Source organism: Schistocerca piceifrons, chromosome 3, assembly GCF_021461385.2.
Source record: "Schistocerca piceifrons isolate TAMUIC-IGC-003096 chromosome 3, iqSchPice1.1, whole genome shotgun sequence".
NCBI classification, from domain to species: domain Eukaryota; kingdom Metazoa; phylum Arthropoda; class Insecta; order Orthoptera; family Acrididae; genus Schistocerca; species Schistocerca piceifrons.
In genome coordinates, this window is record NC_060140.1 from 333,133,282 (window position 1) to 333,150,906 (window position 17,625).

The 17,625-nt window shown below is 38.1% G+C and overlaps 1 protein-coding gene across 1 annotated transcript; it reads right to left on the minus strand.

The window, feature by feature from the left end:
• Positions 1–7,891: 7,891 nt before the first annotated feature.
• On the minus strand, positions 7,892–10,967 carry LOC124789423 (18S rRNA aminocarboxypropyltransferase). Its single transcript, XM_047256768.1, has 5 exons — positions 10,788–10,967; positions 10,324–10,517; positions 9,839–10,052; positions 8,124–8,297; positions 7,892–8,032 (listed from the first exon to the last, which is right to left on the minus strand). The coding sequence occupies exons 1-5, from the start codon at positions 10,939–10,941 to the stop codon at positions 7,974–7,976; spliced, it is 795 nt and encodes a 264-aa protein (XP_047112724.1). The 5' UTR covers positions 10,942–10,967; the 3' UTR covers positions 7,892–7,973.
• Positions 10,968–17,625: the final 6,658 nt, after the last annotated feature.

The window sequence follows — 17,625 nt, forward strand, 5'->3', positions numbered from 1 at the left end:
TAAACTTGAGCCATAGTTCCCGTACATGCTCCTGCCCTGTGCTGAAGGTTTCACATTCCTCATTTAGATATAACACTACTGATTTTTTTATCTGGTTTACTGAACTTTTATACCTTTCTGCTTGTTTTAGCTGTCCCTTGTACATTGGTAATCATTGTTGCCACAACCATGTAATGATCACTGGGGTTAGTTTTCAGATAAGGCATTTAGTAGTGTTTCACAGGATGTCATATCACATCCACCACAAACAAAACTGTAATTTTCCTAACTGGTTTTTGGATGACAAAAGTCTCCACCAATGATTACAGCATGCTTGAGAAATGTACATACAAGTGAACTGAGGTTTTCTTTAAAGTTTTCAGTTACATCAGCAGGTGCTCTGGCATGTGATAGAAGGATCCAGTTACCATTTCATGCCTGCCTCTGACACTAAGTCTTGCCTAGACAATCTTACATGCAGCTTCAATTTCTATTTGGATTTAAGTTTCTTGTCTACTACAACAAATACACCATTTCCCATTAGCCTATCATTTCAATATACTCAAATTTTCCCCCCAAAATCTCACTGCTATCACTTTCAGGTTTCAATCAGCTTTCTGTATATAGTGTTATGTGAACTGATTTTTGGGAGCACTTCGAACTCTGTCACTTTGTTATAAATGCTTCAGCAGTTAACCACTAAGATTTTAATACTCTCACCTGTGGGATGGATTTCTTTCAACTTACACTGAGACTTCTGGGTTTCCTATAGCTGTTGTTATCTGTAATGGATGGGGAATCACCTAATTTAAAAAAAGAAAAAGCTCTTATGTGCAATCCACACACAATCAGCTACCTGGGCAGCAGCCTTTTATGTGTAGTGCACACCTGACTCCTTTACGAAGACTCTACAGTTCTCAATCCAGGAAGATGCAGCCTAGATTGTCACAGAACTTTTGAAGTTTTTGGTTCAGCCCTTCCACTTGTAGTGCTTTGAGAATTTCGGGGTAAATTCTACAAACACTTGGCTCTCCACCGTCTCAAACATCCGATATTTTAATGACAAGAGTGAGAGAGCCTTTTTACCGCACCACACATGTCTGTGTGTGCAGGAAGGACAGCTGTCATGAGGAGCCAGGAGCGGTGTCACATGAATGGCCCCGACAAGCGGTTACAAGCAGTGCCCTAGAAGTTATATTAAAAAGTCAAAGAGAATCTGGACAAGTTCCATGGTGTGTGGTGTCATGAGGATTGTTAGAGAGACAGATGAAGAGCGTGTTATATAGAAAGTCTTACTTCATGTCTTAGCTCTGCATGAGGCAGAACATATGTAACTGTATGAATGTATAGTAGATACTAACATTTATCTTGGAACCAGTTGGCTTGCTGGAGTTTGTACATAATAATTGTTACTTTGGGACAAGAGTCGAAAATATATTGTTGTTTAACTGACAAGAGCCAACGAGTACATAATTTATTGCAAGAATATAGAGCTGGTTAATAATATTCCCCTTAACCTGATACAGTCTTCGGAGAAGAATTAAACAGCAAGAGCGACGTAGCTGATAACCCAAAGACGAGGATCGGCTGTACGCACAATGTGTAAGTCAACTGGAAGAGACGTGCAAGTCGTGCACCCCAACACCGCACTGTCTCTTCTCATCCAAGACAGCGTTAGAGTACTAGGATGAAGAATACTGTTGATACCGTTCAGATTATGTCTGATGTTTTTATGACAATTACAATTGGGAGAATTAATGCGATTTCTACATCAAAGACTAGAAAAATTATGGTGATTAGGAATAATTGAAGAGGGGAAGGCATTTGTGCTGATCTTTTTGGATCAAATCCGTATTCAAGTGGTGAGCTTTTTTCTCGGCCATTAATTAGTTTTTTTTATAGAAATAACAATTATTGGAATAATAAATCTAATGAAAATTCTTGTAGATAATACTAGGATTGTTTTTCTTGATTTACATCAAGCTTTTTGACTGGAAGTCAAATGTACTACTTATACTAGAAAAACAATTATCTACCTCATCAATAAATTGAGATATATAGGATAGTCATATTACATGTACAAAGTGTCAGTATCATGCTGCTGCTTCAAAACCAAAGTGATGTCTTCATGAGAACTGATTTATTGAATGTTGAAGTAAACATGTTAAGAAAATTGTTCCAATAATTACATGAAACCCGTGGTCTCCCTTTGCAACAAAGAATGTTGATCCATAGACTGCATTGTCAATGATGAAAGGTGCTTCTCAGTACCCATAATCTTGAAGTAAAGTTAAGTATAATCCTCATAGAACTTTAAACTAAAGAATAATCCTTATAGTGCTTGGGTCTGGTTAGATTCTATAGGTCTTTGGTGTGCTCATGTTACTGTCACTCCTGAACCAAGAAGAATTTCCGTATTAAGTAATAGAATTTGTACAGGTTGAATTCCCATTGGTGGTCATAATATCCCTAGTTCAATTGTTGGGGCTAATCTTCTACTAAAAAAGCCTCTGAAGAAGGACATTAAAAATAAGACTTCTGATGCAAAAAATAAAATTATTCCTCATCATAATCCAACGGAGACAAATTCTGTATGTAATCCTTGGTATATTCCTCCACTTACTACATCTTGTTATCATTGAATCATTGTTAGATTCCAGAACCAATGATAAATAGATTAATATTAAATAGGTGAAATCATTTTGCTAATCATGATACTAGTACTATTGCTCCAATTGCTCCTGTTAATGGTCAAGATCTATAAACAACTAGGAGAAATGGGTAGTTTGAGTGAGTTGTTAATGTAAGTTTAGTATACTTTCCTAGAATATAAAGTTCTTAGGATTGAGAAAACATAAGCTTGAATTATAGCTGTTGTTGAGTCTACAATAAATAGAAGTATTTGTCCAATATTTGGTGATGAGATTAAGTTATTGCTATTGATGGTCCTGTATTTCCTAACAGAGTTAGCAGAAAATGCCCAGCAATTTTATTTACTGCTAATCATACTACTAATGTGTGGAGTTAGCTGGGTCTAGGGTATTTACCCATCCTGACACATCAAGGTCCATATGGCTCATAACACTCCCAGTCTTTTATACTGTGTTCAGAAGTGGCCGACTTTCTTGACATCCGCTGCCAAGCTATGAAAACGAGAATTTTATTTCCCAAACAAGGGGAAATCTGGGATTAAATTGCAACAACATGAAATGAACAGGTTGGGACTCATTGCATAAAGGTGTTGTTCTGTGGCAGAGAGGCACATTGAAAAAAAGGATGCTACGTATTATCGGCTATTGGACTAAGTAATCTGTCAGATGTAGACAAAACACACACACGTTCAAAATTCACACACACATGGCCACTATCATGTCCAGGTACTAAGGTCTCACTGCATCTGCACCTGAGCTCTTATGTGTGTTTTGTCTACATCTTACAAAGAACTTAGTCTGATAAGTTATAATATCTAGCAGAATCTTATGTTTGGAATTTTGGTCCACAGACCATCGCTAATATTAGAGTACCTTGAGGTTACTTTCTTCATATTCAAATATTAAGCTGTCTTATCTGTTACCTAAAGAGGGGAAAAAAGGTATGGTAATCCAATGATTGGTCTCCCATATAGCTCCTGGACTTATACTTTGAGCAAATTATGAAGTCATTTATAGTTGTCTGCACCCCCTTTGCTTAGGTGTTTGGCAAGAGTCTTATCACTTTTCTGCTAACTTTCATATTTGGTTTAGGACATTCTGCAGCATAAGCAAAACATGCCATACAAAGAACAACAAAAACAATACAAATGAATCACAACTGTTACATTACCGGCCACAAGTGTCATCTGCAACTGCCTGTGGCAACTGGCAGCTGAGTTAACAGAGCAGTCTAATAATGATGAACGTAACAGAAGTTATGAACAAACTCATTCTCTGATTGGCTGTTGCAAAAATGGATGGAAGGAAGATTAGTGTTTAATGTCTTGCCAACAATGAGGTCTTTAGAGATGGGGCACAAATTTGGAATATTTCACAGATGGGGAAGGAACCTGCTGTGGCCTTTGAAAGGCACCACCCCGGCATTTCCCTAGAGCAATTTAGAAAAATCACGGAAACCTAAATCTGGATGGCTGGATGCAGATTTCAACAGTCATACTCCCGAATGCAAGTGCAGTGTGCTAAACACTGTATCACCTTGCTTGGTATTGGTTTTTGCTATGGTTGCTGTCCTGTAAACAACCAGCTGTCAATGACTATGTAATTCTGATCTAGGTATAATATTTGTGCATCATTTAATTAACAGTACAATGCTTCAGTCTAGAGGAACTCTGCACTTGCTAATCAAGTTGATTTGGCTCTTCACGAGCCAGGCCGCATAGTCACAAGGTGCCTAAGACCAACTCCAGGTGACGAAATCTTTCCAATCATGGGAGTAGCACCTCCAGTAGTAAGAAGACAGATTCTGAAGAAGGCTTTGGCTGAAAGCTCAGTGTGTAACAGTCTTTTCATTTTCATATACCACCCTAGATGTTCTATTGTTTGATAGATAAATACAGAACATATGCCTAATCCTATTAGCACTGTCGACGAAATTTACCTTTATCATTCTTACAAATAACTCAAGACACACAATACTTCAGGCTGAAAAGCAAACAAACTGAATTTTGTTCCATTAACAGTTGTTCATTATGAACTAGTTTTCGGTTTATTTGGCTATCAATATGTGACAACTGCCTAGTATCCTCAGTACACACTTGACAGAATGTCACCTCTTGACAATATAATAAGCCAAAAACTAAAACAAGATCATAATAAACAATTAGTAGGAACAAAAAGCAATTATTTTTCTTGGTAACAGTCTACTTACAATATTAGTGGCGTTTCTACTGCACACTGCAGTTGGGAACTGTTTGAGCAGTGACAAATGATGAGTTGGATGACTGGACAAGATAGTAGAGCCAATGAGAAAAAGGTGTTCAATAATCATCATCATCATGTGGAGCGTATGAAATTACATGGTGGGATAATGGAATACACTGTGCAGAATGCTGTCAAATAAAACAGAATAGTCTATAAAATGTAAACTCAACTCTTAGGTTCCTGCAAAGCCAGAACATCAGAAATCAGGAGATTTCGAAAATACCCTGCAAAGTTTTTGAAGTGATCACTGGGCTATGGTAAGGATCAAACCATCATCACACCCACTTTTCCTCTAACCACTTCCATTGGCATAACCAACTCACAACTACACTGCAACATTTCAACATAACCTATACCTCAAGCTATGCTAATGATCAGCCTGATACCACAACCAGTTTTCTTACTTCTCTTTCACTGTTTTGCTAACCCACAACAGAACTAACATTTCACCCTAACCTAGACATCTATCTACCTTACAGACAAGACCATTACCACAGCCAGTTTTCCTCCGTTCACATTCATTAGCTTTGTCAACTTACAACCAAACCATAACATTGGAATATGACACAATATCCGAAGAAATCCTGCCATAATTAAAAAACCCATGCAAAACAAAAAATAAATACAAAAACCAGTAGCCAAATTGATAATCCATAATAGCCAGATTAGTTGAAAACAAATGGAATGAATTCGTATCGACCACCACAACAAGCCTTTATATTCAGCAAGTCTCACTAGTTACTGTACACTATCAACCGACTGCCTATGACCAATGGAAACAAACAACCAACAGCAGCATGCAGAGGAAGAGATAACACAGTAAGTGCAATTCAACCATTTTTTTTCAAACTTAAATATGAAATTATTCTCTCAGTAACATTAATATCATACACAAAATACATACATTCTATTAGAGAGACTATCAGATGCAAATTCCTGCACATTCATAGCTTATTGCACTTACTAAAATAAGGCTTACAGCCAACTGTATAAACATCACTCACTGGAGATCAAATTTGACATCAGATCAGAAACTGAACTATATTCAGGACTCACTTCTACTGTATAATGCTAAACTTGCCTCCAGTGAAGTAGGTTCACATTTGATCTTGACTTAGGTAGCATGCTGTAAACACGGCTAAAATTGGCTATCTACACAATTATTGTGAGTCAACCACAGATATTTATCGTACATATAACATGCTCACGTTTGTAGTAGGACACATTCAAGAATAAATACTGCACATCTACAGTGTAAGATAAATATCAGTGGTTGAAGCACAATAATTGTGTTGATAGCCATTTTTAGCCGTGTTGCCAAGCACGTTACATTCGACCTAATATCAAATGTGAACCTGCTTCACTGAAGCCCAGTTTAGCATTATACAAGAGAGCTGAGTCCTGAACATAGTTTAGTTTCTGATCTTATGTCAAATTTGATCTCCAGCCAGTGTTGTTTATACAGTTGGCCATAAGCCTTTTTTAGTAAGTGCAATAACCCGTGAATGTGGAAGAGATAAAGTCATTGTGGCCAACAAGGTAAAGGCATGGAAAGAAGTAGTTGTTTACTTTAATTCTCTCACAAGGCTGATACCTTATGGACAGCTCTGCAAGCTATTGCTATGCCTTCTTTAAAAAGATCCCAACCACTATTTGAAAGGTTTCTGTGGAGTAAAATCTTAAGGTTAACAGCAACATATACATTGCAGCCAGCAGTTAGTTTCTTTTGGTTGGTTTCATCATAAAGTCTCTGAGCCTTAGTTCCAACTGCTCTGCAGTACTGTTCTCCAAACGAAACCTCAGCTTAAATGACTTGTTAATTTAACTCCAAGAGTGGGTTCACCCTTACACAGAACGTGCGAGGAGTTCGTTGGCTCTTGTCATCCCTGTCCTCAGTGGACACGTATGAATGCTCACATATTTGTAAAGTAAATGAAAGGAAACAATATAATTCACATTGCATATGGTTATTGCACACAGAAGTTTGCCGACAGTGGTCCAGAACACTCAGAAAATTGAGAGTATGGTATGGTTTCAACGGTATGGAATGGCATGGTAATGTTGCTATGATTATCTTTACAACTAATAAAGTTGAGAAAGTAGTCACAAATGGAAAAAAAAAAATCAAGAATTGACGTGGCTTCGAACATATGATGATCTGCACTGCAGTTAACAACATAAACTCTGAGCCACCAAAATGAACATGACAGTATTATGTGGTTAGTGTATTTCCAAATACTTACTTATGTTCTATTTATCAACAACATATGGAATTGTCACAGCAGTTTAAGGACATGTTCGGTAGTTAAAAATTTAATACAAACTGCATTGTTCCTGCCACTCAGGCTGAAAGAGCACACATATAAGTGATGTTGAATTGTTACTGGCTGCTGCCACAATTCCCATATTGTTCACTGCAAATATTTCGAATTTTCTTTCTTACTCCACTGTAAAGTGTCTATAAAATGCTTCTGAACCAATCACATGAATTGTGTCACCTCCCAAGAGCTGTTATGAAATTGATCATAAAGACATGGTAGCTGGTAATTTCCTTAACCTAACCTTCCAGATCCCAAAAAAAGTATTTCGAGCACTAGCTGTGTGGGAATAGCGTAGTCATATATTTACTTGCCATTTTTTGTGTTAATAACAACTTTTTTATTATTGCAACTGCTACCTGCCAAAAACAAAAGTGATGAGCCATAGTGCCATTACATTACAAACTGATGATTAGAGCTGAACCTGCCTTTGAATCGAAAATTTTTGTCAGTCAAATATGTTCCAACATCACAGCAATATGATCTATGATTAATGTTTATGTGATATAGATTTCCAGGTTAAGCTTGATCTAAGGTCATTTTCAGTCTTAACCCATGGTTAAATGCTTTATACAACTGACCCTTAGTAAAATGAAAACTGTTATTGTAACCTACTTATTTTATGTGAATCACCAAAGCAATTTAGGAAAAGATAATAAAATAAAATATTTTAATTGAAAATTATTTAACATATGCACATTTATTTATTACAACAAACTTTGTAAACCCACAAGCATGTGTGTCAATACCATCACAACTCAGTTCATTTGCTTTCCACATCACTATCTTCACTGCTGGTGGATGGTGGATAATCAGAAATCCCTGAAAGAATTTTGAGATTAACACATGACAGTCACATATTCGGACCTCGAGAGAGGGAGAGAGAGAAAAGCACAGAGAATTTTATAATTACTTTGTCTTTGCTGTCTTTCTTCCTCGACTTCTTGAAGATGTTTATTTTGTACTGCAACTACCTCTGCACTGGACTTGCAAGATGCATATGCTTCTAGCAATTCACTGTTTAATTCAAGGAAATGCTTACCCCACTTAAATTTACTCAGGTATAATAATGCTACATCCTTATAACCTGAAATAGATGCAAAAAAAAAGAGATGAGAAATTCCTAAAATATCAGAACAAATGTTAAAATGTCAGTCAAGGCAAATAACATACAGTGACTGTACCTACATGAACAGTTACACAACTTGGCTTGAAAAACATTGACACAGAGAGAGGGCTTCTTTCCATTTTGACAATTTGCTTCCATTGAAATACAGATATGAGCCATAACAAAGCACTTTCACTAAAATTAATTTCACTTGCTCTTGTTAAAGGGTGATTTCAATTCCAACAAAGGTATTTTTATTTATCTCCAGAGGATAAATAGAATATCAATGGTGTCAGGGTAAAGGAACAAAACCTCCAGAAGCATAACGTGAACTACTGGTGACTACTCAAGAAGGAATGATAGTTCTGAGGAACTGTAATGACTGGATAGTCTACATCATGACAATAAGAAGGTAGCCTAATCATGTTGTGCGAATGTCAAATCTTTTTGGAAAACTGTCCATGCCAGTCTACTGGATGTATGTATAATTCTAGAAAGTACATTTTATTGCAACAGCATCCTGTCCACAACTTCACTCAAATTACATCAGCCATATTTGTGTCAAGTGCACTGGTACTAAGTAAAACTGAAAAACTACAACTAATGAAGTCGAAACTCCTCTGCAATCTGGCTTTCATTCAACACTGCATCAATCTGGATGTTGTCCCATGTTTCACTCCGATCAAACACTTGACCAACGCAGACAAAAATGCAGCAAATTTTATAGTTTCAAAAACGGCACACGCAGGATATATCATCATGACCTGTACTTAGCATGATCAAGTTGCTGACATACGCAGTGTTAAAATATTTGGTCCAATACTATGTGATCATATGAGTCACTTGAATTACCATAAGAAGTGTGCAACACTGGCATTTTGCCAGAATATGACAGGAGACAATGTGCTTCCCTGCAATTTGATACAATTAGCAGGCTATGAATAAACAAATTAAAACCTTAATTTTCTAAATTTTAAATGCTGATAACATACTACAAAAAGTAACTATCACTACAAATTTAGTATAACATGAGCATGAATAGAGATCATCATTTCCTACTGTATGTTGCTGTATTATTACAGATATTAATAACTGCAATGGGTCAATGCACAACAATGTTATCTATGAAATCAAGAAATGGCAATAAGGCAGTGACAACATTCTCAGTGCATAGAAGTTGCTAATCACTGTATACTGACTGTTAAACATAGATCATTAGTTTAAACATGTCATACACATCAAATAGAGAATACACTCTAGAGAATAACAGAATTACGAGAGACAATTAGCATTAGTTACCTTCAGCATGCAAAATTCTAGTACTACCCACTGACAATTGAACAAATCAGATAAACCTACTGATATGCAATCCTAGCTTTCAGACCTAACAGTTCCTTCCTTCATACATCTCTAACACACAGAAAATACGAATTATCATGCAAAGTCTTTTCCCATTAATATTTCTGGTCTTTTTCTTGCTATTTCTCTCTCTTACCTTTTTGTTTTTGTACATTTCTCACCTGTGATAAAAAATGTTGCTGCCAGGGCTTCCACACAGGAGAGCTGCCATGGTCTGCCATAGTTAATTGGGTTTGCTGCAACTAAAAAGGGCAGGAGCCTAGGATTGGCAGTTCTCATCCGAGAAAAAGGGGTCTCTTCCAGTCTTGCCCAGGAACAGTCAACGACAGCCACACCGTTTTCAGCAACAATATGTCGATCATCAGGAGCAACAGACTGTAATGTCAAACAATCACATATAATTAAAATGGCTCTGAGCACAATGGGACTTAACATCTGAGGTTATCAGTCCCCTAGAACTCAGAACTACTTAAACTTAACTAACCTAAGGACAACACACACATCCCTGCCCGAGGTAGGATTCGAACCTGCTACCGTAGCGGTCGCGCGGTTCCAGACTGAAGCGCCTAGAACCGCTCGGCCACACCGGCCGGCCATATGATTCAAACAAAAATACGAAAATTAATGTGTAGGTGTAAGTGTGCACCTTTTCTGCTACAGGAGTGAGGACAATGCCATTAAATCTCTGTCCCAGGCGTAGAGTCTGGATCAATCCATGGCGAGACAGTTTTCTTCCACTGCATTTTCTGGGATCACAATGTTCCATATCCCACATACCAACTGGAAAGGGTGCTTCAGACAAGTAAGTTTCGGAACATTCATCTTCTGAGGTGTTACTACCTAAAACATTATTGTGATAACGTAAGTTACATTTTAGGCACTTCTACCGAAGATGCACTCGTGTCTGTGGAAAACAAGTATGGTACTACCCTACATCTATCTCCGTTATTTTAATAGTTTTCTAGGTTCACTTCTTTTTATAGATCCTGCACTTCAAAAGAGTTTACTGCAACGCTAATGATTACTCATATGTTTAAACTTACACGGTGTGACGGGAACTAAAGTAATTTGTGATAGCATAACTTAAAGTTCGCAACACGCATATAATACCTTTGTCAGAAGAAGTATCTTCTAATTTCAGTTTCGAGACGATGACATCACTTGAATCGTCTATATTGGCAAGTTCTCTCGATTTAACCTTGCGATTATGTTTACCTTTCCCCACATCTCCATGCTTCCCGCGCTTGACATGTACTTTCTTCATCCTCCAATATTTACAAACAAAGCAGAGATATCATTTGTAGACAAACTACATACATTGGCGATAGTTGGGCCGCATGTGGCACGCTCTGCAACTGGCAATGCTGCAAAGTGATGAGACTATTACAATCTTTCATATACCTTCTATAATGGTGCAGGCAAAAAAGAAAAGCTTGTCTGACAGTATTGTATAAAAGCGTTCAGGTATATACAGAGCTTATGGCAGTTTCCAAGAAGCCTTGGGTATCGAAATCGCACCCTCACTGCGGGTGACATATATCGTGCGCCCAACTGTCGAGCAGTAAGTTTGGATATTGTTTTGCGCATTGACAGAGAAAAATATGGTATAAAGTTGTTAACAGTCACGGTTTTTAATTACATCATGGGTGAGGTATGTGGATCAATGTCCTTATTTTTCAATTACATCATGGGAGAACGTAGGTAGACCCATATTGATTAATATATCGAACGTGCGACTCTATTATAAATGAACCACCTACCTTCTCCCATGAATTAACTTAAAAGAAAAGCAATGATTCACTTACTCAGTGTGCCTCACATTCGGATGTTCGATAAATATCGCTCGCATTGAGGGTACGACTTCGATACCGAAGATTTCTTGGAAATTATCAAGCTTATAATTCACACACGTCGAGAAATAGGCTGAACAAAAAAATCAATTTGCAGATTCACAGACGATGTTCTGAAAAGGTCTATGCCGGTCCACATCCGACGTCTGCGCAAATGTCTCTGCACATGGACGGCCGCCGACATTACTCAATATTAACGTTTCACTTTGGAGTTCGAAATTGCTAGTAAATTTACACAGTTCACTGCAAACCACCATGAAGTTTATGGCAGAGGGTATTTCTCATTATAATAGTTATTAGGGCTTCTTCTCACTCCATACACTTATGGACTGCAGGAGCAATGACTATTTAAACTTTAAATGCTTGTGTGAACGTGGTAATCAATCCAGCCCCGGATCTATAAAATTCCCGAAGCGGTGCAAAAATTGATAGTGGCACCCTCCCTCCTCGCCGCCCACTGCTCGAGCGTTTGAGATAGGACATCATAAATTAAAAAAAAATAGATTTTTCAACAATATATTCATTTTGTATCGCACATCTTTCTGAAGAGTTTGATACATAAAACATATATGTTCGAAGAAATGTAAGACTTCTTATTTGGTCGTAAGTGTGCCAAAGTGCAATGCCACTCCTCTTCACACATCATTCTTCTATCGCACGGCTCTGTATTTCGCTATGTGGAATATTTTATAATGGAGGTCATCAAACATACATTCATGACAGTGGGAATTAAAATGTCCTCTGGTGCCTCTCCTGCTCCTGGTCGGCCTATATGACATCCTACCCTCCCCCCCCCCCACTTCAGAAAAAATCACAATTAATACTGTGTGAGATTATTTGTAACCGGGAGAATAAGAACTTTTCAGAAAATTTGCGCTCTTTGTTGCCTATTAACTAATAACCTTCTCTTTTGTGTGTCGTAAGGTTAAGCATAGGAAACATAAAATAAGTAAAGACAAGAAAAAGCAAGACAGTACACATTTCTTCAATCGTTAGTCCCAGAATTTTTTCTCTGTCATCTTGCTGCATCTTTACACGGCATTTACACCTCATCACACCTCGTCAAAGTTCGTCTAATGTTTTGCTACATGAAAAATAAAAATGTCGTTGTCTAATACTGAAAAAGCTGTTAACGATAATAGTACCCATGATTAGTGTGGTTTCTCAATTTGATTGCTTCTATTTTGTCATTGTCTACTAGATAAAACGAAGTAGGCCTTTCTAATAGTGCAGCAATTGTAACACACGCCAAATAAGCGAGACTATTTTGCCACGAATGGTCATTTTTATCTACCTCATTTACACACATAACACGACATAATATAATTCATTAAGTTCCAATGTCAGATGCCTATTTAGACCTACTACAAGGAAAAAGTTTTGTGTTAGGAAATAATTTCATGTTTCACTCATACACTCCAGTTTCTCAAGCGTTTCTTCTCCTTCCTCATTCTGACAAACAGTCTTGTCATCACTAATTCTGTAACTATTCATGGCATTGTTAAAACTTATTCTCTGGTTAACTTCATTAACCCTGCCTGAATCACCGGTTTAGTTATCTCGCTTTTATTCTCCGGTTAGGCTTTATTACGTGTTCGTACAACATGTTTTCTGCACTGTTCCGAGAATAGAACTTAAGTGGCTGCTAACCAGGACTGTACAACTGATCCTTGGTAGTGTAGCGGTCTGACAAAAATTTTCTGTCAAAAATTTCTTTATCTTGGATACACCAGGAAGACAACATGTAATCTTTCTTACCTGTTATTCCGGTTAGTCGTTTATTTCCACTCTGGTAGTGTGAATCTATGGATTTCGCTAATACTTACCAACAACGCTGACCATTTGCACATCTAATCATCCACATGAACAGCGACTGGTGTTCACCCGTTTGGGTTTATTCATCTCATCTCGTATAGCCCCGTTCCTTTTTGTCTGCAGGAAAGTTTTTTGTTTGTTGATGCGACGGGGATTTGCCTGGCAGAGACATCACGTACACTATGAGTGCATTCAAAAATCAACTTACGATTCGTTGAGAAATCAACTTAGAATATGTTCAAAAACCAACAGGGATGCATTTCAAAATCGTATGAATAATCGATAGACCAAAGTGTGCTGGATGCTAAGCACTTTGTGAAACGTGGTTTTGTTCTTCAAGAATATGAATTTGGTACTCCCTGAAATTGCCCTCCCCCCCCCCCCCCCCTCCGCTAGATCCGGATCTGAATCAATCTAATATTGTCCTAACTATCCCTAAGAGTTAGTTTGCGTTTGTCATCAGGCACCTGTCAGTTCAGTTTCCTCAGCATTTCCGGGTCAAACAAAGCAGTTACCACTCGAGTGCCCATCTCTGTATTCATTCAACATCCACTATTAGTCCCAGACACTTGAGCAATAGTCTAGGATGGGTCGCACGAGAGATCTGTAAGCAGTCTTCTAAGACTACATTTCCTTAGTATTTTGGCCACTTGCTTTACCAACGACTGAGCCTATGTGATTTCGTATCCTTACAAAGTGTTACACCCAAGTATTTCTACGAGTTAGCTGATTCCAAATGCTCGCTGATGCTGTAGTCGCTGGACACTACGTTTTTCTGTTTCTGAAAATACATGATTTTACGTTTTTTTAACATTTTAAGCAAGTTGTAACTCTTCGGAAATCCTATGACGGTGTGACTGAATATCTGTCCAGTTTTTTTTTTTTTTTTTCTAACAGTACTTCATTACACGAGGTGCATCCAGAAAGTAAGTTTTCTTATTTTTTTAAAACAAAAACAACACAGTTACATGAAAAGCTTTATTGATAATAGGTACAGCAGTGTTTGAGCTATTTTTCGGCATAGTCACCAACAGAATTGAGACACCTGTCACATAGTGTGATCAAGCTTTGTATTCCTGTGTCGCAGAAGTCTGCTGCCTGAGAATGAAACCAGTGTGTGACAGTCGTCATCAGCTCTTTGGCACTGTCACAACACTGGCTGGATGACAGGAATTTCTTGAGGTGCAAGTAAAAAATGGAAATCACTTGGAGCAAGATCAGAACTGTATGTTGGATGATCAAACAGATCCCAGCTGAACTTCTGCAGAACAGCTGCTGTGCGCCAAGCCGGATGGCGGTGAGGATCGTCATGGATCAGCACAACACCTGCAGTAAGCATTCCACGCTCCTTGTTCTGATTGGCATGCCTAGTCTACACAGGCCCCCACAACAGTACGAGTGGTCGACTGTAAAGAGCGGACAAATTGAACAGCTGGGCGGCGGCCATTAGCGTGGTAAACTGACGCGCGGAGTTCGAATGTTTATACATCGCTTTTGGTTATAAAATGCCTTCCCTTGACTTAGGTCACAAACATAATGCCTCATTTAAATACGTCACTACAATATACTTTATAATTTATGAACAAACAGCAACTAGTCACTGTTTATGAATTTATCTTACGTACTACATGGAATCTGCCGTAGCTAAAAGTTATGTACTGGACCACTAACATACTTCGTAGTTCATTTACCATAGATCTACGCAAAATGCGTCAAAATACTCGAAGATTTCCCCACTATATTAATAGATATTTTCTGACTATACCTTGCTTTAGATTTTATGACGAGAAGTGCGTTATATATGGCATAGTGCTTTGGAAACTCACGACCAAAGTATCAAGTTTCAACCTAATCTAGACCATTAAAACACTACTGATCAGCCAACTTTCTTCAAAATGGTCAGAACATATAAAATGGTATTCTGTCGGTCGGAAATCTTGCCTCCTGACAGTGTGTAACCATTTTTGTAACAGCTGTGGTTTTGAGAAAGAAAACCTGCAAATAGATGCACAGACATTATGCTAATACTGTGTTACAAAAACATTTATTAAGCAAGTGCACTGACAAACGAAACAACTTATAATATTGACATATCTGTGAAATGTAATATTCGTTCCTTTCTCCAATTTATTTGTACAATTAATCGCTGCACAACTCTTCACCATTGTACTTCTTTTGATTGGAACGTACAGACAGTAGAATTACAAGTAACAAATACTGTATGTACACCCCAACAAATATACAATGTTGAATCAGGGTCTTCACAAACAACAGTACTACACAACACATCAGACTACAACCACTATAATGGCGTCCAGGCGAAGGTTCAAATTATCCCGCGACTGCAGCGCCATCAGTGAGTCTAGTTATTTTTTACAATGTCTTTGAGTCTACACGAAGGCACTAGGTAGCAGGCAACTGCGCTACCGGCCACTGCGCATGCGTGCCGCGCGTTTGCACATCTCGTTGGTGAAACTAAACACTTTCGGCTTGTTCCAACTTTGACGACACTAGTGGCATGAGTTTTGAGGTTATGTGTGTTCGTAGAGTGTAGGCAAACTGAAATATGAATGCGGGACGGAGAATAATGTTCACGTTTTGGATGTCTATGCTTTGCATGGGTGTTTGTGGGATTTCAGTGATAGTGATTACAAAAATAAGCAACATATTGCTGCCGCTGAGACCATCATGTGCGATCATAACTTAGGTGGTTTGACAATATATGAGCTGCAGGGCAAAATTTATTGAGTTGGGAGCGCATATACAACTGAATTAAGAAAAATACAAGCAAGCGTAATTCTAGCTGTGGCAATGCTCTCATCTACAAGATTGAAACCCCATCGTTCGATTTAGCGAACCATATAGGGATATTGTTGACGGGAGGGAAGGCTATACAAATTCAAGAAGCTGCATTCTTTATTCAGTATTCATCTAATTAAAACGTCACTGAAGTGCTTCCCATTCACATATGTTAGAATTTTGAGATATTGCCACTGTTCAGATCTATCTTCAAGAGAGTAGTTTGCAAACCATTCTCTTCTTAATGCGTCCTGCTTCGAATAATTGTTGTTCCTAACGTTAATAATTATTACTGTTACTGTTAATAATTATTGGTGTTAATGGAATAGTGTCATCACCAACTAAAACTTATAGCATGGCGAGTGTTCTCGATTGTAATGCACGTAATATAATATGTCATTTCAGTTCTGGCGACAGTGCTTCATGCATTACATTACCTTTATTCCTTATCGCATAATTAACTCTATTTATAAGAACCGTGAACAGTTCTGGTGACATTCTAAGATAATTAAAAGAAATTCTTGGATCTTCCGTTATAAATTATTTCAGCAAGGATGCTGAGCAACCGAGCTGACGTCTTTTCTTCATCCAGTCACGAATCGAAATAAGTCTCTTATTTTTTTCTTATGCAGTGATTCCACGCAACAAGCTTTAACTCCGTCACAACTCGTGCAACGTGCAGCTGCCAAAACTTTCATTTCAGACACGACTCAGGGACCCACACGACGAAACTGAAGTGTATACTGGTGTCGCCATGTCTACAGTCATATATGAAACCACTTGCGTGCAACTCATTCCACGCAACGAGTGGCGCAACCCAATTTCGTCGTGTAAACTAGGCTTTACTTTCTGGATGCACCTCGTAGCTAACTAGATCACCAATGAGAAGTCTTAAGTTACAATTAATACTGTCTGTGTGGTCATTGGTCCCAATACACTTCCCTGAGGCCCCACCAATAAATCCTCAATCCTGTCAGAAATTTCGCTTGATATACTGGTTCCTGACTGCCTGGATCCAAGGCTTCCAGATTGTCATACGCGGAAAGTGCTTGTCGGGTTTCACGCAATCGATGTTTTCGGAATTCATGCTGGTTGTGTGGTGGAGACTATTCCGTTCGAGACACCTCATTATATTTGAGTTAACGATATGTTCTAAGATTCTGAAACAAATGGATGTCAAGGATACTAGATAGTAATTTTGTGATCACTTTTGCTGCTCTTCTTGTAGATGGGTGTGACTTGTGCTCTCTTCGAACAACTACGCACAGTTTTTTGTTCTAGAATCGTTCAGTATAATATGACCAAAAGAGGAGCTAACTCAGCTGCAAATTTGTTATAGAATCTGGCCTTGGAGTTTTGCTCAGTTTTAGCGATTTCAGATGTTTCTCAACGCCAGTGACACTAATACCTATATCACTCGTCTGTACAGTGGTGCAAGAATTAAACTCGGACAATACGCGACGACTTTCATTTGTAAAAGAATA